The sequence below is a fragment of the Thamnophis sirtalis genome, unplaced genomic scaffold (assembly GCF_051295495.1).
Source record: "Thamnophis sirtalis isolate CommonGarterSnake01/CBP01778 unplaced genomic scaffold, rThaSir2_p1.2 scaffold_6, whole genome shotgun sequence".
In the NCBI taxonomy this organism is placed as follows: domain Eukaryota; kingdom Metazoa; phylum Chordata; class Lepidosauria; order Squamata; family Natricidae; genus Thamnophis; species Thamnophis sirtalis.
Window position 1 is genome coordinate 38365427 of NW_028261386.1, and position 21187 is coordinate 38386613.

Sequence of the window (21187 nt, forward strand, 5' to 3'; positions counted from 1 at the left end):
GTTCCTCCGGCCCTCCCCATCCGGCATTGTGGTTTCCAGGCGCGCATGCGCAACTGACTGACTCACACAGGCCCCGCTCTTTGTGACTACCGCGAGCTCAGCTTTCCCCCCAACTCCCGTCGTGCCGTTGCCAGGATACGGAAAGGACCTGTGGCTGCGTGACTTAACGGCAGGCCGGGGAAGATCGTGGAGGCAGGCCGGGGAGAGGGTCGGAGTGTGTGATCGTGTGACCATCAGCGTGGGCAGCCCCTCACAGGCAGGTAGAACTCGTGTTTAACAGCTCCCCCACCCTCCGATTGTTCTCCTATATCCTTTCCTACAAACTGCCTCTTCCGGTGGATGACCCTGAACTCTCTAATGGCTGCCACGCAGAAGCTTTAACAGATTAACAGTTGAAAGGGACCTTGTAGGCTCCATTTCAAGGAGTCTACAAGGACTCCATTTTGTTACCGACTAGCAAGTGGGACAAGGTAACATTTGAGGCCTACGCACAATTGGCTGCCTAATGGGAATTGATCGTTATTTTGCCCGTCACAGAACTGGTAAAATTGCTGTTTAGCTCAAATCTAAGGCGATACAATGAAGCTAGTCTAGGGAAGAGAAAGACCAGGAGAGACATGATAGCAGCCTTCCAATAGTTGAGAGGCTGCCCCAGAAAGGAAGGGGTCAAAGTATTTTACAAGGCACCTGAAGGCCAGGCAAGGAATAATGGATGGAAACTGATAAAGGAGAGATTCAACCTATAAATAAGGAGACGTTTCAACCCATGGAACAAGCTTGCCTTCGGAAGTTGTGGGAGCAACTTCCACCACTGGATACTTTCAAGAAGAGATTGGACTGCCATCAGTAAAGATGTAGGGCAGAAGTCTTCAAACTTGGCAACTTTAAGACTTGTGGCTGGAGAATTCTGGAAGTTGAAATCCACAAGTCTTAAAGTTGCCAAGTTTGGGGAGCCCTGGTGTAGGTTCACCTGCTTGGGCAGAGGGTTGGACTAGATGACCTACAAGGTCCCTTCCAACTCTTGATCTCTTAAAGCTTCCAAGTTCAGAGACAATACTTTATGTCTTTGCATTTTGGATAATAGGGAAATAACAGATTGCTGGTAGGGGTAAAACAGCAACATATTTTAAAATGTCTCCTTATGTATTTAAACCAGACTTTTAACTTCCAGTAGATACTTTTTCTATATGTCTAGCATGTTCTTAACTGATTTTTAAAAATTCCTCTGCATGAAATCAATAATCAAAACTTGTCTTTTTAGGGTTCATTGATAACACGTTCCATCACAATTTTAGTGAAGCAGTGGCTTGTCTACTCATTTTCTCCATCCATCTGATTAGAATCACAAAGAGGAAATCAACAGCAAGTGTTGAATGGAATAGAATAACAGAGTTGGAAGGCACCTTGGAAGTCTTCTAGTCCAACCCCCTTGCTTAGGCTGGAAACCCTACACCATTTCAGACAAAAGATTATCCAATCTCTTCTTGGTGCTTTTACAGTTTCCCACATTATGTGAACAATAGGAAAAGGAGGGCTTTTGTAATCATAGCTCCTACATGTTAGAAAAATTCCTTCAATGACAAACTGTCATGTTTTTTAGGCACTAACTTTTAAGTCCTTGCATGCTAGAGTCCCAAGTAACATTTAAAATTAATGTTTGTGTTGAAATATGCACATTTAATTCTGTTTGACAGAAACAGCACTTTAAATTTTAAGGCACCTCTTTTGTTATAATGGGGAAAGCAATTTTGTGCCATCTAAATGTTTTAGACTTTAGTTCTAGCTAGCAAAGAATTGTAGTCCATCTGAATGATCTGAACGATGCCAAGCTGCTTGCCTTGTTTTGCCTGCTTAAAGCATATCTCTCTGAACCTGGTATGAGACATCAGTGTAAATGGCTGGGTTCTCCTGCTATCCTACTTCATATCTGAGCAATTAAAAAGAAGATCCTGGCTTATACACCTTAGCTCCATCAAAATCAGCCCTACAGCATATTGCAGAAGCATCCCAGAAGCAATACATGAACAGTAAAGCCAATCCAAAAAATGGAGGGAAAAGGCAGAAATACACCTAATACTATATAGTTAAAATCATAAGATGAGATAAAATAGTGATGCTTAATGATGTAAAAGTATGTAACAGCATTGGGGATAGCGGGAAATTTGAATCCGTCTTGCACTGCATCCAAAAAAGAGGTTGTTACCCGGGGGGGGGGGGGCAGAGAAAGAGGAAACAAATGGAATTCATATAAGGGTATGCCTCTAAAAGAAAAACTAGCAATATAGAAAATATTTTTTTTCTTTGGAAATACAATTATTAATGCCATTGATATTAAATGGGGTTTGCTAAAATGCAGAAATACACCATGTTTTAAAAAAAGCCAATCCACTTACCAAATTATAACATTCTGTTAAAGCACTCTAAAGTATAACACAATTATTTGTTAATCTTCATTAATAAGCTCTTGTATCTTATAATTGGCAGTATCCTGCTCTTGAATATTGACAAAACCCTTTTACATCAATAGACTAGCCATAGATTTGTCTATTAACATTGAATTAGTTTGAAACTGCTCAATTAATGTATTTTTAGTAGCAAATCAAAGGAATCAGGTCAAGAAATAAACTACTGGATTCTACATATTAGATTTTTTTTTCCCTTGGAGAACTAAAGTTCTTGTTCAGAGCACAGTTTTGTGCTTGCTTAATTTTACTAAATGGCAGCTTTGGTAAGAAGGTTTTTCTTTCTACAATACCATAGAGAGAAATACATTATTGCTTTTGTGTTAATTATGAATTAGACTTTGAAACCTGCCTAGAGAAATATATGGTAATAGCTTTGGAAGGATTCATGGACCTAGGAAAGGACAGGTCTTCTTTTTTGGATCTTTTTTCCTCTCCTTATTTTAATTTAATTAATTTGACTGAAATTAATGATAAAAGGAATTATTAAATCATTTAATGCAAGAACTCTGGGTTCCTACCATTTTTTCTTAAACAGCTGAACATTATACATGTATAAAATGTCTCATACATGTATAAATACATGTGTCATATATGTATAAAACTTACCTACTCAAGATTGTTAGATTTCTTTCTGGCTCTAGCTAGTAAGATTAATTGGTGAATATTGAACTGAATTTAGGTTCTCTCAGTTAACAGAACTCTGGAAGAATTGAACAAGCTCCCACTTTGGTTATTTCGTTTAAAAGGTATATTCATATAACTTTTCAGTTTGGAACATAATGAGAGCACTGTTCATCTCTTCAGTTTTGTGATGTTTCAAATAGCAGATGGCATCCATATTTGAAATATAATGTATAGGAATCTGCTAGATGTGATGATATATAATAGATTAAAAGAGAAAGATATCTGTGTTCTTGATTGAAGAATCTTAATACCACAGATCTTTTCTTAGATAAGGAAATAAATATACGAGGCTGGGCAAATAATTCAAGATATTTTTTTCCACAAATGAAGCAACTTCTGTATCTGCTCTTCAAAACAGCTATTTCATTAGCTATTCTGCTGGAAGTGTCTTCTGGGCATGCACATGAATAACTCAGAAGATCTTGGAAGGACTTCTTAAGTAATTGCAGTGATGCTTTGAACAACTATAGTGGCTTCTTACTGTTTCAGGAGCAGATCCAGAAGGGTACTTCACAAGCAAAGCATATTATCAAATGAGCACAGTGGCATAATTCCTTCCCAGTTTATAAGCTCCTAGTTCATTAATTATTTTAATGTAGCTGTTTTTCATCTGGGAATGTACATAAGGTGATTTCAAATTGAGAAATATAATTAAACAGCCAATCCCATTTTCTGTTATTGAATTATAATGAAAGAAAGGCTAATAGAAATTTCTTTCTTACTTGAACTAGTGAGTTGACGCATACGAAAATACCAGAAGCCTTATGAAACAGCTGCATGAGAATAAAGCTGGGGGCCAGCCCCGTAAGGAGAACTCCTTTTCTAGTAATGACAGTAAGACGCCAACAGTACAGACTCCGGATGACAGTGGGCAGATCTTGGCCCAAAAACGATCTCTACAAGGTTTCAACAGCATGGAAGGTGGTGCTGCAGGAAGTGCTGATGATGCCAAAAGACCTAAGCTCTTGCCTGATGTGAATTCACCTAGCCAAGAATCTGAAGAGGAGTCAGATGACAGCGATTATGAGAGAGTGGAGAGTGATAATGATGCCAGTGATACTACAGAGAGCGATGAAGATGATGGGGATGAAACTGTCAGTGAGGCATCAGAAAGTAGTAATGAAGATCCTGAAGAACCCGCAGGCCAGCCTTCAAGGCCTGATTTAACAAAAGGTAAACATTGATGCTTAGAAAAATGCAATAAATTGTGCATCTCTGTGTCACTGATTAGCAGTTCTGAGCATTTCTTTCTTCTAAACAATCTTGGGATCATGTTAGTGAATATACACTATTTGCTTCATTTAGTAGTCCTCAAACTATTCTCTTGATTACTGGCTATGTTATATAACTATCTTGTTATATCTGTCACTTATTTTGCTAGCGCTGGCAGGGGTGTCCTTTCTGCATGACATACTGACATGTTGAACATCTCTACATGATGTTGCAAAGATGCCAAGAAAATGGAATAACCATTCAACAGCCTCAATTTCAATTACTATAATTCAATGTTTTAATCAGAATGAAATAATAAGGGCTCATAAAAATATGGAACAACTAGCTTAAATGGTTGTATATATGTTGAATAATAAGAGTGTCCAGACTTCTTTTCGGGAATAAATTCAGCATTCCCGGCAAAGCTTATCAATATTATTCTGTTGCAAATTAGAAGACAAAAGAAAAGACATTTAGAAAATAATGACTTATGTAATAAAATTAAGTAGGTTTCTTGCAAAATGAGAAGAATTGAACTGAAAATTTCTAGATTCACATACTTTACCATTGCTGTACATTGCTTTTCAGGTGAAGCAAAGGCAACAGTGTTACAGTTATAATGCTGATTATCTTTAGAAAGATGTTCAACATTTTTTCATAATGATATGGGAGAAATTTCTTAAACCTGAATCAAATGAATTATAGAAAATGGGGCAATTTATTTTTTCCCCACTATTATGATAGTAGGTTAAATTAAAGGAATTAATGTCTACATACATGTACACCTAGCATGTTATTCCTTGTGAGGTAAATAACTTTGCAGAAAGTGCAGAAAAAGAGTAAGAAGTAGTAAGCAAAATAAATTAATGGTAGAACATATAAGAATTAATACCTTTTTGAAGTATTATTCTGGAACTTATCTGTTCTGTATTGACATAGTTATATGAAATCACATGCCCCTGGTTACAGACAGGAAAAGATATGACACTCTCTGATAATCTCCTTTCCCAATATTATTGCTTGTTGAAAATTTAAAGCCTAATGAATAAAACAATATTGGGAAATGAGCATTGGTGCTAGAAATGAGCATTTTTTCATGAGTCATATTGACTCCCGCAGTTAAATATCTGAACCTTACAATAAATCAGTTTAGCTACCACATAAAAGCAAACTTTGCCTCTTGATAATTGTGTAGATGTTATTTTCATTTCAGGTCTGTTGAGAATTAACTGCAGTGTAGAGTCATAAATAGATGCTTCAGCTTTCAGCCAAAACTAGTGTAAGGTCTCCTTCACAGAATGAGCTTATTAGAGCATTGTGAAACTGTCGGCAAGAAGCAGCCTGGAGCATTAATAAAGAACAAATGAAGCATGCTTTTTCCATCTTGAATATACATTTCCTAAATGTAGAAAGCAATATGATAAGTGTTCATAAATGTACTTGGGTGAGTCTTCCTAAGGCAGGATTTAAGTTGGTATTTGAATTCTTGTTTGGATTTCCAGAAAGATTAAGCAGTGATAAAATCCGGCTGATCAGAATCTGACCTGACTGCCTTTCAAAGCAGTGAGATTAAATGAGAAGACATGGACATTAAATATATTTAAATGATGTTTGATATCGATCCATATTGTTTTCACTGTTTTGGAGCTATGCAGCCACACATTCATAATTATTATAGAACCCAAAAATCTTTTCAAATGAGAATTGAGATTCTTTTTATGCTGATAGTTTGCCAACATATGCAAAGTCTAAGAAAAATAGAAGGTGGGGGGGGGGGTAATAGTAATATGTGGCTATAGGAGGCACAGAACCTGGCCATGGCGAAAATTCTGTTGCAAGTAATACAGCAAATTATTTAGAAACAAAATAAGTACAAATAATTTAGTTTCAGACTTAGATCAGAGGTCTGGTGAGAGGTTTATATGATGGATTGATATAAAACATATGCTTTTGTTTATTTGTGTTACTGATACAAAGTATGTGAAAAGCAATTTTTAGTAGTGAAAAAAGTAGAGGGGCTAGTAAACACCCTATATCATTATCACCTCTAATATGTGTTTAAATATGACTAGAAAGATGAAAGAAATCAGTATCCTGAACTCAATAAACTGAGATTTTACCATTCTGTAACTGTGAGAGCAGAGTCTATAAAAGTCTTGAAAGAAGGAAAAAACTAGAAGTTAACATGTTGAAACTGGAGGAGTGAAGCAATGAAATATAATATTGTAGTTGGATGTTTGGGTGAGCTTGCTTCTTCATTTGTTTTAATATAATTTTATTAAACTTTTAATAATTCTTTTTATTAAGATAAATTTGCAAGTTATTTTTTGTTTAGTTTCATGCAAAAAGTCTATAAAGGGTTTCCAGTTAGCAATAAACATAAATATTTGTTCTGACCTAGGCTACCTGATACAGTAAAAAGCATGCGCTTAGTCCCCAATACCCTCTTTTTATTTCAAAGGCTATGAATTATATTATCATTCACAGCCCATAATGAATCACAAATAGTTTGTAAAGAGTCTGACAGTGAACTGCCGCAATCCTTCAGGATAAGGCTGATAAGCACCCACCTTTATCTTCCTTGAAATGCTGGCAAGGCCTAATTGGCAATTAGCATGGCAAGGCTACACGGAGCAAAGAATCAAAACAGAGCTTCTGAATGTAAACTGACCAGCATGAACCAAGTTGCTTCCTGCAAAGGCTCATGTGCCTTTGCTCCTCCTTTATGTCCTATGGGAGGGGCCAATCACCTCCAAGCCTTACTCCCGAGTCTTGCCTTCTGTCTTAACTGTTCTTGCCTTCTGGTAGCTCTGCGCATGCATGCACTGGGGACACAGGGGGAGCCTGTTCTTCTGCCTCGCTGGTGTTGGCTCTGGAGGCAGCACATAACTCCCAAATGGCCTTGGCCCCGTCTCTGCCTCCGACGCAGAGCCCTTGCCCAAGCCTTCTCCAGACTCTAGGACTGGCCCATGCTCCTCCCCAACCTTCTCACTGTCCGACTCTGCTGCCAGCTCTGCATGCCGCCGGCAGACCACAACAATATTGAATTTTCTCTGATCAAAGAAGTCAATTTAGCCAACTCAATAAGTTCCATCACCTTCACCAGCCATTCCTCCATTGTGGACAATGCAGATTTTTTTCATATACAGCAGGGGTTCACAACCTTTTTGGTTCTGCGGACTGCTGGCAGCTTTGGCGGATTCTACTTTTGTCTCATGTGACACTCTGTTGTACTGCCAGCATTATAATCAACATCTTTATAGTTACAGTCAGAATTACATTTGGCTCATATTACCTTTATCCTTTGTTTTGTAAAATTCACCAATTGTCTGGACTCTGATAGTAAATATTAAACAAAAAAACATTCCTATGGAAGACTGATTGGTTTGTCTAACTGAATTCCAGTTTGTTCAAAAGCACTTTCATTAAAAAAAACCCACAACTTTTCAAATAATTGTCCCTTTTATCCTTTTTAAACCTTCTTACATCGACTCTTTGTTAAGCTTTTTAACAAGAACGTTTAAGTCTTTTAAGAATTTTTTCTTTATTCTTTTCTAATCCATAAAAAATAATATTTCACCAAGTGGAATTTTCTTATCCTGCCACTCAGAAAAATCTCTCTGTAGCTGTAAATTAGTGACATCCAAAATAGTTCAAGAAATAAGGCTTACAGGTTTCATTATAGCTGTGAGCTTGATTGAAATTCCTCAACTCCCAGTCATAAGCTAACTGCAAAATCCTCGGTTCCTGCAGTCTGTTCCCGAGGGTAACTGTCAAGAGGACTAGTGGGTAATCTCACAATCTCACCTTTTTCCTAAGAGATTTTGCCAGCCAGAATTTGCTTTCTGGCCACTAATTTAATTACAATGCCACCCTCACTCCTTCAGGGACATCTAGTTTGCCATGATTTCTCACTGAAAGCCAACTTGTTTCTTCACATAATCTCTGGTTTTACTAGTTCATGAAAATGGATATAATTCAAATTTGTACCCAGTCTCCTGTTTACCATCCTTCAGAATTGTAATTTATATACAGCTAGTCCTCAATTTATGGCCACAATTGGGATCAGAATTTCTCATTGTGTCATATTGAATTGGATCTGATTTTACAACTTTTACACTCATTGTTAAGCAAATTGTCAAAGTTGTTAAGCAAATCCAGTTTCCCCAAAGGGTGATCTTTGATGGAAATTGGCAAAAAGAGTAATAAATAGCAATTATGCAATTGAAGGATGCTGCAACCGGTTATAAATGCAGGCTGGTTGCCAAGCACTGAAATTATGATCATGATTGAGAATAGTGCAATGGTTGTAAATGCAAGTACAAGTTATAAATCATTTCTTCCAAGATTATAAATTAGAATTGTCATTAAGTGAACAGTCCTGAGTTGAGGATTATTTGTTACAGATAGTAATTTGTTCATTTAGATGAAGATTGACTGTTTGAATAGTATATACTTGCCTGTATAAGGCAAATGTTAGTGCTGAGAAAGAAGAAAAAGTGTGGAATATAGACTTATAAAGTAAATAAAAACTTAATTCATTACAATGATTTGTCAAAAATGTTTAAAGCAGTGAAGAATGGATAAAATTGCCAACTGAGACCACCTTTGGAATGTTATTCAAAACCAAACTTTATAAAGTGAAAGTTGTGTTATTATATGGTAATCAAAATCAAGAATTGTCTGGTAACACTGTCCAGACTAACATTTTATTAAAAGTCATAAGCTATACCAGTGATGGCTAATCTTTTTGGTACCGAGTGCTGAAAGCACGCATGTGCACACATCTATAATGCAGCGCGTTCCCTGTGTGCACCCTCTGCACATGCATGCATACCCCCCGTGTGCACCATGCATACATGCACGACCCTGCACACACACCCTGCAAATGTGTCCCCACATGTGCCCCTATGCATATGCGGCAGAGACCCGAAAATCAGCTGGCTGGTGGGAGGCACACACGTATGCGTGGTAGAACTGAGCTGGGGCAACAACTTGCATGCCCGCGGAGTGGGCTCTCTATGACACAAATGCTATAGGTTTGCCATCATAGAGCTATAGTGTGGTTCAGACTCCTTCTGATTTATAGTTCAAACTGAATCTGAAGTTGCCATTCATACTCTGTTCTGTATTAGAAAAATCTTTCTAAATTTGAATGAAATGGAAATCACTATGCTATTTTCTAAGCATGATGAAAAACATTCAGTATGGTGTTTTCTGATGAGAATTTCCCCCAATCTAAGAGGCAAGAATTGATGTGGATAGGTTTAAATTAAAGCATACTGGCTAACAATCTGAGAAATCCTGATTTGAATAATCAATTTTTAACGACCTCCATTTTTATTTATTTGTGCTGGAAGAGAAACATAGATTTTGATAGGTAAACATTTCCATTAAACAAATTTGACTTCCTGGCACAAAGATTAGTATTTCTTTCGGAACCTATTTTTATTTTTTATTAGATTTTTATTCCATCTTTATTACTTTATAAATAATTCATGGTGGGAAACATATGCAGTAATACTTCTTGATCCTCCTGTTTTTCCTGCAGCAACAATCTGTAAGGTGAGCTGGTACTTTGAGCGAGTGACTGGCCCAAAGTTATCCAGCTTTATGTGTAATTTAAGTAATTAAATAATATTTCCAAGCAATGGAATTATTATGGCAGCATTTTGGTGCCTGTTCATTCCAATATCCAAGCAAATAAACAGAATATTCCTAATAAAGTGTGCACAATATCAACTGTATTTGGTATTTATTTCTGTAATTTGGTATGGGCACTTCTTAGTTCCCTTCCTTTAGGTCAGGATCAGACCCAGGCCAGGATCATGACCCTCATTTTGGCTTTTGGAGCTGTCAAAATTGCCTGGATTTATCATTTGTATAAAACTGAATGTTTTGGAATAATTTGGTTCTGACACCCATGGAGTTCTTTCTAATGTATTATTAACTTATTTAATCCATATTGCACATTAAACGGACTTGATCGAATGAAAACCAGAATTTAAATCAATGTGAACAAATAGGAATTTCTTTATTTAAAGTTATTTATCTTGTTTTTCTTCTATCAGTGAGTAGAGTCCCCATTGAAATCTTTGTATCTCCTAAGGCAGTGCAAACCATATGGAGGAGTGTTTCATAAAAACACTTTCTGAACGCAACTGTGCAAAGCACTGAAGCATTGTGTTCCTCAATGCAGTTTCCTTAAGGGCCTCCTTTTGCTGCCTGGACACTCCTGTCCATGCTTAAGCACCATGTGTGCTGCTGAAATTGATACTTTACTTGCCAACTGTCCAGATACAAGGAGATGTTTGAGCTAGCTGCTCTGAGCCTTCTAGAAAACAATGTACTTTGGGTAGTAGTGAATTGGAGGGATAGTATCCTCTCCAAATGATTTTGTACGCTCCTTTAAGTATGTGATTAGGTGGGAATAACCTAACATTATTCTCATTTTCCTAAGTATATAGGTCAATTATGAAACACTTGGCAGTTAATGTAGACTGGATAGTACAAAACAGCTCAACCTGAAGAGAGAAAACATCAACCTGCTACTGAAGCAGATATCAGGGAAAGAAATGAGTGACAATGAGCTAAAATTACTAATTAGCAAAAAGAAAAGTAATTTTGAGGCTGAGTGATTTGGTGTAAAAGAAGAAAGGAGTTGGTACTAGCATGAGAACTTGTAAAAAGCAGAATGTGGGAGGAAAGGAAGACTTTAGATTAAAAGGAAATGAAAAGAAGGTGAAAACGTAGGTCAAATAGTTTGTAGGAAATCCTCTCTTGGAGAAAAAATGAAAGGAAAATGAATGGAAGCAAGGAAGAATATGAGATAGTTTACATTCTTTTATAAAACACATTAAAATAAAAAGTGTGTCACGGATGACTGCAACTTAATAGCTTGCATAAACTTGCTATGCATTAGAAACTGTTACAGCAAGTCAGATTAAGAAGCCATCTGAGTATTATCCTTTCTTGTGCACCTAAGGGCTATTTCATATATGATTTCTGTGTTAGAGAATGCTTATGCTAACCTTTCTGATCCACATACTTGCAATAAGAAACAAAGTTCCATTACAGTATAACTGCTGACCTTTTTCAATAGGAAACAAAGCTAGGGGTTTCCTATAGTGATGTGTATGTCAAAAGTTTGATATTGATATAAATATTGATGGAGAGATTTGTGTATTTTTTAATTGTGCAAAGTATGTATGTTCTGCACATATTGGAAATAGTTCCACAGTTAGATTGATTTAAACAAATATTCTAGGCATGTTTGAAAGCTTCTTGGGAATTGTTTGGCATGTAATCTAAACAGCTTGGGATCTGAATATTTCAAGGATCATTACCTGACGTAAGAATTTCGCTTTACCTCCAGCAAATTGGGAGCAATAATTTATATCTCTGTATTATATTTCTGTGTTTTTAGGCAAAAAAAGGTTTTGCCTAAAGGTCTGTGTAAGTTTCAGAATAGGGTGTGTTTATCTCAGAGTGAGGGGGGGAATGGGTTGAAGGGAAAAACTGCTCACATTAAAATGTGGGCGGGCATTCAGGAGATGCAGGCGGGGCTTGTAGCCTATTTGTTGTAGCCCACCATACCAGGGAGGAAGATTTTTAGAGGGCTCACAAGAAAGGAAGGAATAGGAAAGACAGCACCTACTACCACTTGTACTGATCCAACTCATAAATATAAAAGGAACACAGTGATGTGATACCAGTATTGCAGTTATTGCTGTGCACAATTTATTCATAGGTCTGATAATGATTTTACTAAGGGATTTTTATGATTCATAACTAATATTTTGTTCAGGTTCTTCTGAACTTGCGTTCTGCTGTAATAAATAGGAGCACTCAACATCTTCTCTTTCTTCCATTTATTTTGTGAAACTTTCATTACCTCTAGCCTAAACAATTCTTACGTATGGTCATCATTTGTCTTTTTCCTCTATATTAGTTTTAAACAGAGAAAATTGAAGAGAATATCAGATTGAGAAACATACCATTTGTTTATATGAAGGCATAGGATTTTATTTTCCTTTTTCTTTTTTATGAAAATTAAAATAATGTATAACTGGACTCTTAATAACTCTTAATGTTTTCCTTGAATTGTCACAGATAATTCAGTATCTATTAACTTTACACAGTTTAAGATTTTTCTTTCTTTGTTTATAATTCTGAATATGCCAACATTATTTCTCATATAGTATACTATTTTCTATTCAAGTCATTTGCTCAGTTCCTATGAGCATTCCTTGTATCTGGAGGTTTGATTGACTGATTATATACTATCAAATTAATGTCCACTCTCATTGACCAAATAGATAGCTCTCCAAGATGATCTGTTTCCCTGGTCCTTTGGGACTTTTGATTTCTTAACTTTTCATAGTGGTTTCAAGAATTTTCAGATATTTCCAAAATATATTAGTTATTTCTAACTTCTGCAAAGTCCAGCTTTTACTTCCATAGAGAACCATGGGAATGACCATGGTCTGCATGATTCTAATTTGCTCTAGTGATTAAGGCACCATGATACAAACCAGGAAATGTGAATTCTAGTCCTGCCTTAGACATGAAAACCAGTTGTGTGACTTTGGATCAATCACTTCCCTCAACCCAACTTATTTCACAGGGTTGCTGTTGTGGTAAAAATAGGAGAAAGGAGCATTAGGTATGCTTGCCACTTAGATTATTTATAAAAATAATAAAGGCAAGATAAAAATGCTGTAAATGACTTAATAAGTAACGAAATAATCCCTTTTTATCATAGTAGAAGCCATCCATCCAAGCAAATTTCTTGGCCATAGTTTGCTATCTAAGAATGGAATAAATAATAGATTTCATAGAATTATCCATGTCTTCCTGTTAATTAATTTCTTGTGATCTGTAGCCCTATACATGCACATAAGAGAGAAAGAGTTGTAGAAGGCAACAATTCCCTCTCTTGAAAATGGTAGGAGACTAAAAGTCATGAAAGTAAGAGGCCAGAGTAGGCCATTGACATGTATATGTATACAGAACCCAAATGTATGTAAGATGCAACATTATACATAATTATCTATTTACAGCAGCCATAGTTATTGATAATATAAGTATATTATAAACTATACTACTTATAACAGTAATATGAAAGAAATTCACATTAACACCTCTTTTTCAGCCTAGAAATATCCTTTAATATTTTTCTTGAAGTACACTGAGTTTGAGGAACATTGCCTTTTCTTGATCTCCCACTGTCTTTATTCTGATATACAGTAATTTAGATTTTAGAATTAAATTTGTTTTCTTTGGAGCTACATCAAACTATTGTTTTATGTTTCACAAGTATTGTCTAGTGTTTTCCCCTATCCCCAGGATGGCGAACCTATGGGACAGGTGGCACGCGGAGCCATTTCTCAGGGTACACAAGGTGCTGGCCAGCTGAGTTCACCCCTTTTAAAGCCATTTTTCGCCCTCCCCAGGCTCCAGAGGCTTTATAGGAGCCTGGGGAGGGCGGAAAGAGCCTCCACACACACCCCCGAGCCCCTCTGGAGGCTTCATGAGCTTCCCTGAAGTCTCCAGAGCGCAAAAAAACCCAGCCCTGTGGGCAAACCGAAGTTTGTGAACAGACTTCCGGTTTGCTCAGAGGGCCATTTTAAGTGCTCAGGGAAGCCTCGTGAAGGTCCCTGAAGCCTCCGGAGTGCTCAAACTGACCCTCCAAGTAAACCGGATGCCACCCCTGGCTTGCTCGTAGAGTCTTCCCTGAAGCCTCCTGAGGGTCCCTGAAGCCTCTGGAGGGCCTCCGGGGGGGGAGGCTTTTTCCCCCCCTCCCCAGGCTCCTATAAAGTCTCTGGAACATGGGGAGGGTGAAAAAAGGATGCAAAAAATGGGGGGGTCACGCCTGCAGTGTGCGCATGCACACTGGGGGTGTGTCATTTATTGTATTATGGGTGCGGCATGCCCGCGCAAGACCCCCCCTGCGCTCTCCTCACTTATGACATGCAAGCCAAAAAAGGTTTGCCATGCTGCCCTCTCCTATACACATGCTTTTTCCTATCTATATGTAGGATTTTGCATTTGTTCCCATTGAAATTTATCATCAATTTCTGGCCCATTGACACTGTCATCTAAACTATTGTCCTCTCTTTTTTATTTTGCTATCTGCAATTTTGAAAATCATGAAAGAACTCCTCATCCAAGTTGTTTAAAAATACGTTGAATAACATAAGACCTGAAATAAAGCCCCTTTAGTATATCCTTACTGTTATCTTACGCTGCAGCCACTTAAGATTTTGTAGTTAAAAGAGAAGCTTATGTACAAAATGGTTCAAAATTATGTCTTTCATAGTGGATGATATTTGTAAGTATTGCATTGTTTTCATTATATAACTTTTAGTTGGCAACTTTAGAATCAATCTGGTATTTTCAGTCTACTTCACCTAGTTGAATTTATTGTAGCTTTAAAATGTATAATATAAATCATTTTGCATGATTCCTCTCTAAGAAATGGGAATAAATATAGTTGTATTTTAGAGTTTAATATTAACAGATATTCATATAAATTATTCTACATAGATAGGGGAAGAAGATAGACATACAATTAATATAAGGGGGCATTTATCTATCTGTTAATTTACTGGGGTATCCTTATACCAGAAATGCTGAATAAGCTAACCTATGCTCAAGTAGAAATTGGGGATTGATGTAACGTTGGTGTTTCTCAGGGCTCTACATGTTCGGTTCCACCACAAATGTGCGCACAACAAAAGCGCGCCTGACTAAACCGCGGTGAGAAAACCGCGGTGAGAAAACCGCGTGACGAATGAGCGACTAATTAGCCTAAAGCGCGCCGACAAAAGCGCGCCGACAGAAGCGCACTGTAACGGAACCCTAAACCTAACCGTAAACCTTACCTTAAATTAAATCGCGCTTCTGTCAGCGTGCTGTTGTCGGCGCGCTTTTGACATCGCAGTTTTAGCTTATGACGTTCACGCTTTTGTCGGGTCACGACATGTTCAGGTATAAAAGTAATCAATAATTCTTGGGCTGTTTAGAGAAACAGGAACCAAGATGTGCTGCTCTAGATTGTTATCATTAGCACCCATAACAATGTGCAAACTACTCCTACAGAATTTTTGAAATATTTTGGCAAAGATTAGTGCTACGTTATGGCATTTCTTCTGATTTGTAGATTATGTTTTTGGAGAGTCCTGTACAGGTATAATATTTTTATATCTTGGTAGTCTTGGCACTTATGGATCGATAACAGTTTGTCTTAGTAACCTTGTATATTTACCTCATAGGGAGAAGGCAAGATAAATGCAAATAGTCCTGTTCATCAGCTGTCTTAAAGTCAGGAATTTACAGCAACCACTCCCAGTCAGTACTATCGATTTTCATGTATGATTTTTTTTAAAGTAAGCCAAATCACCTGGGACTCAAAATTGGGAATATATGACCCAGGACTTGTATATTCTACCCATAGCATTTAAAACATTTTCAGTTCAGAGATTTAAACTGGTAGAGAAAGTGTGCGTAATAAAATATGCTTTGCTTCATGTAAACTAATCAATACTCTATGTACTTCATTTTTCTTTTCCTTATTTCTTTTCCATTTTTTTGTTTGATAGTCATAAATCTAGTAGAATTCGTAATGTTTTCTAATTTTAGAAATAAAAAATAACTTACCTTAGGCTGACTATAACTGAAAGCATCCAAATTAATTGGTAGGCGTTTATATATTTGATATCTATATATATCTATCTATCTATTTATCTATCTATCTATCTATCTATCTATCTATGCATATGCATATACACATACACACACACACACAAATATATTTATATATGTGTGTGTGTGTGTGTGTGTGTGTGTGTGTGTTTTATTTGTATATATATATATATATATATATATATATATATATATATATATATATATATATATATATATATATATATATATTAGATTTTTACAACCCATGGTAAGACCTAATTATGGGAGGAAGCTAACTGCTTCCATCATCTGTCAATCGGCTTGTCACAAGAGTCCATCACGACAGAAACCCAATATTTTTACTGTTGCCTTTGTTATATTTGTGTGGGTTTTTTTTAATTTGTGCTGATAAATAAATAAAGGGAGACTAGTATAGATCTATTTCAAGCTATTTAGCTCTCATCAGCTAGCCATACCCTTACTGGGATTTGAACCTGGGCTATATGGCATACTAGGCACACCAGGCAGAGATCTTAGCCATTAGGCCACAGGCTCTTATCCGTTATCAGCGAAGCCAGGGTGAAAGGTATCTATTAGATTTTTACAACCCCTGGTAAGCCCTAATTATGGGAGGAAGCTAACTGCTTCCATCATCTGTCAATCGGCTCGTCACAAGAGTCCATCACGACAGAAACCCAATATTTTTACTGTTGCCTTTGTTATATTTGTGTTTGTTTTTTTTATTTGTGCTGATAAATAAATAAAGGGAGACTTTAGGGAGGCTAGCTGATGAGAGCTAAATAGCTTGAAATAGATCTATACTAGTCTCCCTTTATCAGCACACAAAAAAAAACCACACACACACACACACACCACACACACACACACACACACACACACACACACACACACACACACACACACATATATATATATATATGTCTCCCTTTAAATAGCAAACTCTTTTATTTTGTTTTTTGTTACCATTGTATTCACCTTGATTCAATACTAACAAGAACTTCAAATTAATAATTGGGTTTGGCGTGGGAAGCAAAAACCAGGGGAACTGTGAGAGGTTATTGTTTAGCGTGAGGACAGAAAAATGTTCAGTCAAGCATGTTGATGACAAGTGGCATTCACTGGTTAGCTGCATAAAAATAAATTGATTTATTTTAGGTTGTAAATGACAAACCTTTGACACTTTTTAAAAAATTTAAAAATAAGATAAACAGAAGGAACTTCTGTCAGGAAGAAATGTAACACATATTCTTTCTCTTCTCTTCAATCCTTCCTCCTTGAGCAGAATGGTTGATTTGATTGGTTATAGGTTTGAGCCAAAATGGCAAATTCCTTGTTGAGATTGAAATAAAATATATAATTTCCCTTGCATTTTCAGTAACTTTGCAACCAAAGAATACATTTTGTTCTTAATTTTCTGGAGCAAACGTAGAGAAAATACCAGGATGGAGTTGGTGTTATTGCTGCCTTTAAGAGCCCTGGTGGCGCATTGGTTAGAAGGCAGTACTGCAGGGCTGACTCACTGCCCATTTCAGGAGTTCGATTCTCAGCGGCTCAAGGTTGACTCATCCTTCCGAGGTTGATAAAATGAGGACCCAGATTGTTGAGAACAATATGCTGACTCTGTGAACCATTTAGAGAAGACTGTAAAGCACTGTGAAGCAGTGTACAAGTCTTAGTGCTATTTCTGTTGCTTTAATTATGTAATATTCATGTAGCATATTTCACAAAGAAACTAAGGGAACTACATAGATGGAGCAAGGAAAGGGAAATACACACTTTTAGCTTCATTCCAATTATAATCAAATCTCCTTTTGCTCTTCTAAAATTCCCCTTTTCTGCAAAAGCTGGGCTTTAGCCATCAATCCACCTGAAACAAAGCCAAATATATTTGTGTGCACAATATACCTGTGGATGACTGGTAAGTGATTCCACATTAAAATCCTATTCTGTTCAGATTACTTAATTTCAGTTCTCTTTTAGGCATCCTCCCATCCCTTGATAGAATGTCTAATCAATTCAGGGCATTGTATACCAGCCAAGTTAATTTATGAACCATCCCAATATTGTTCAAGACGGGATGTGTGTGTGTGTGTGTATATACACATAAAGATATATACCAAATGCAGTCTGAACATCTGGCTGTGTGACAAACCTAACTAACAATTACTGATAAGAAAGATAAAAAAAGTCTGGATAATAAATGTACCAATACCAGAGGCAGCAGGATAGAAAAAAAACCTGGAGTAAATCACAAAATACAAAGACCCGTGAAAAGAAGAATGTGGAAAAGAAAGCAAAAATAGTACTAATAGTAATAAGTGCCTTGGGTGCCATCCCAAAACAACTGGAGGACCACTTGAACAATATCAGCATTGTCAAAACCACCATCAATCAATTGCAGAATATTGATCCTATACTTCGAACAGCTTGCAACCTGTGACAATACCTCTAACATCACCAAACAACATCTCCCTATCACAGGTTCTTGGGAAGGATTCAATAAATGGACATAAATGGACAGTGAACTGGCTTTCCGGGGGAGGTTCTTGCCGCCGTCGGCAGCTTAATGAAGCTGCCCTCAGAGTTCTGGTTCGTATATCTATTTAAGATCTTAGATATCTCTTTTTCCAGGCAAGGAAAAAGTAGGGAGGGTCCCTCAGCCAGTTAGAGTCCTCTTTGAAGTTCGTAGCCTTTTTTTTCTTTTTGGCTGCGAACGAAAGAGAGTGAATCAACGAAAGCTGAGTCATTTACTCCGGCCAGATCTTCTCAGCTGTTTTTTTTTCCAGCTCTAGGCGAGTTACTTCCCCCCCCAGAACAAGCCTTTGTAATTAACCTATTTAAGATCAATCCGGGCAGTGAACATACCTGTGAATTTTTCCTTTTTCTCTATTTAAAATACCAGCTTCAATTTTATAAAAGACTCCTTTTGTTTAACCTTTTTTTTCTTTAAAAAAAAATGGCGATTTTGTAACTTCCGCATTTGCTATAACGATATATCTTCAACCTCCTGGACAGACTTAAGGGATTACAAACTAATTAGCCCTGTTCCCTCGAAGATTTCTTTTTATTGATTGCCAGGGGTTTGTTAAAACTACCTTATCTCAAATTAACGTGAGCAGAGACTCTGTTTGCTTCCCTTTTTATCATGGCACCGAAATCGAAACCCAGACGCTCATCTCAGGCATTTGTTACAAAGCCGCTGTCCTTGCCTTCTACGCCCTCTACTGGAGATTTCCTAACGAAAGAATTTTTTTTTGAAATCCTTAAAGAGTTCAGAGAGGAAATGCAAAAATTTATTTCAGACTTTTATGACAGACTTGATGCCAAAATTGCTCAAACAAAGGAGGATATGATCGAGGTTATGAATGTTATGACAGATTATATTGCTGGAATGGAGGATAAATTGGAACTTTTGGAAGAAGCTAATTCCAACCTGACATCTAAAATTGAAATATTACAACAGGAAATCCAAATTGCGCAAAAACAACTTGTCATGATAAATTATAAGAAGACTGAGTCTGCAATAAGAGTTAGGGGATTGCGTGAAAATGAGCAGGAGAATTTGAAACAGACCTTTTTTGAGGCTTTTAGTCGTTCAGTGGGAAGTCCGGGACTTAACTTTGATTGGCAGATTCAAAAAATCTATCGCCATAATTCGTACGTAGCAAAACAGCGACAACTTCCGAGGGACATAATTATATATTTTGCCACAAGAGAATCCAGAAACGCGATAATACAGGAGTTCTACAATAATAGGCTGCGAATTGATGGACAGGACTTGATTGTTTTCAAAGAAATACCACCTCAAATATTAAGAGCCAGAAGAGACTATGCCTTCTTAACTAAGGAACTCAGAAACTCTCAGATACAATACAGATGGGAAGTGCCGTTTGGTATTACTGTTACATTTGATAACCAAAAACATTGCCTCAACTCTGTTTGGGAAGCCCGAGATTTCTATTACAATATTCTGAAGGCGGGACTTCCTGAATTACCCGGACATGGAGAAAGACAAGGAGAAGGAGAAGAGAAACAGCGGAACACGTGGCTACAAGGCGAGAGGCATTGCTTTCCCCCTCCGGAAGGGCAGAAGAGTAGAGAATAAAGACTTAGTTATGCTTCTAAAACATTTGCTTAATTTTTAATCTGAATAATACTTTGTGATTTCTGTCTTGGGTAAAACGGTATAGCTGCATACTGACGAAGAGACATTGAGACTGAAAGAGACTGAAAGAAGTGGCGATGATTTTGGAATATATATTGTATGGGATTTAAACAGGATTCGATGGATAACTTTGAATTTCTACTTAATTGTTCATGATTTATTTTTTAGGGTGAGGAGAGCGGAGATCGTGATCTTCTTGGATTGTGGTTTGGGTTGAATGGAGCTGGGAAGTGTGGGGTAGATGGGAGGGTAGTGAAGGTTTAAGTAGAGTTTATTTTGAGACAGAAAGTAAGCTGATCTTTGTATAAATTGTTATTTGAATATAATGTTTGGAAAGATATACCTATAGAGTCTGCAGGAAGGAGAAGCAAATATAAGAGGAGTACGGATGAAAATAAAATATATATATGGACACGGGTAAAGGCAGGATGGGAGGAGTTGGAAAAGGAAACCGAGAGAAGTATTTGAATGTTTAAATGGTTTAATAGAGAAGGAGGTAAAAGAGATAAATCAAAGGTTTGGATATTTAAATAAAGAGATAAGGCCTTCGCTGGAATTCCATTTAATTAACTTACTTGGTTTCAATATAGTTTGAAATCCTGCAAGTAATAAAATAACTGAAATTAGGAATGAGGTACATTGTTTAAGATTTAAAAATGATGGGAAGCTGAGTTTAATGTAGAGAATTTGTTGACTTTTCCCGTTTTTCCTTTTTTTTGTGTGTGTGTGTGGTTTTTTTTCTTTTTTTACTATTTCCTTTTTTTTGTTTTTCATTTATCTTTTATCTTTTAATTCTAAAGTTATTTGATTTTAATATACTCCAGACTGTGCTTGATAAAAAGTTATGCCGGGTATGGGACCTGGGAAGCCGAAAGGGGGTTAGGGAGGCGGGTTTAGGGGGGGAGGGGGGAGGGTGGAAATACAGTCCCAATTTTCAGAACAATAAGAATGC

The 21187-nt window shown here is 37.0% G+C and overlaps 1 protein-coding gene across 3 annotated transcripts in view; it reads left to right on the forward strand.

The window, feature by feature from the left end:
• The first annotated feature begins 51 nt into the window (after window positions 1–51).
• Window positions 52–21187, forward strand: part of RRP36 (ribosomal RNA processing 36) — a 46890-nt gene continuing 25754 nt past the window's right edge. The window contains exons 1-2 of one of the 3 annotated variants that reach the window (XR_015696930.1): window positions 52–260; window positions 3881–4322. Coding sequence is in view for 1 of the 3 variants with exons in the window: in XM_087717645.1 (XP_087573771.1) it covers window positions 3914–4322 (409 nt within the window). In the remaining 2 variants the exon portion in view is untranslated. The remainder of the gene's footprint in view (window positions 261–3880; window positions 4323–21187) is intronic. The other 2 variants (XR_015696929.1, XM_087717645.1) reach the window with 2 other exon arrangements.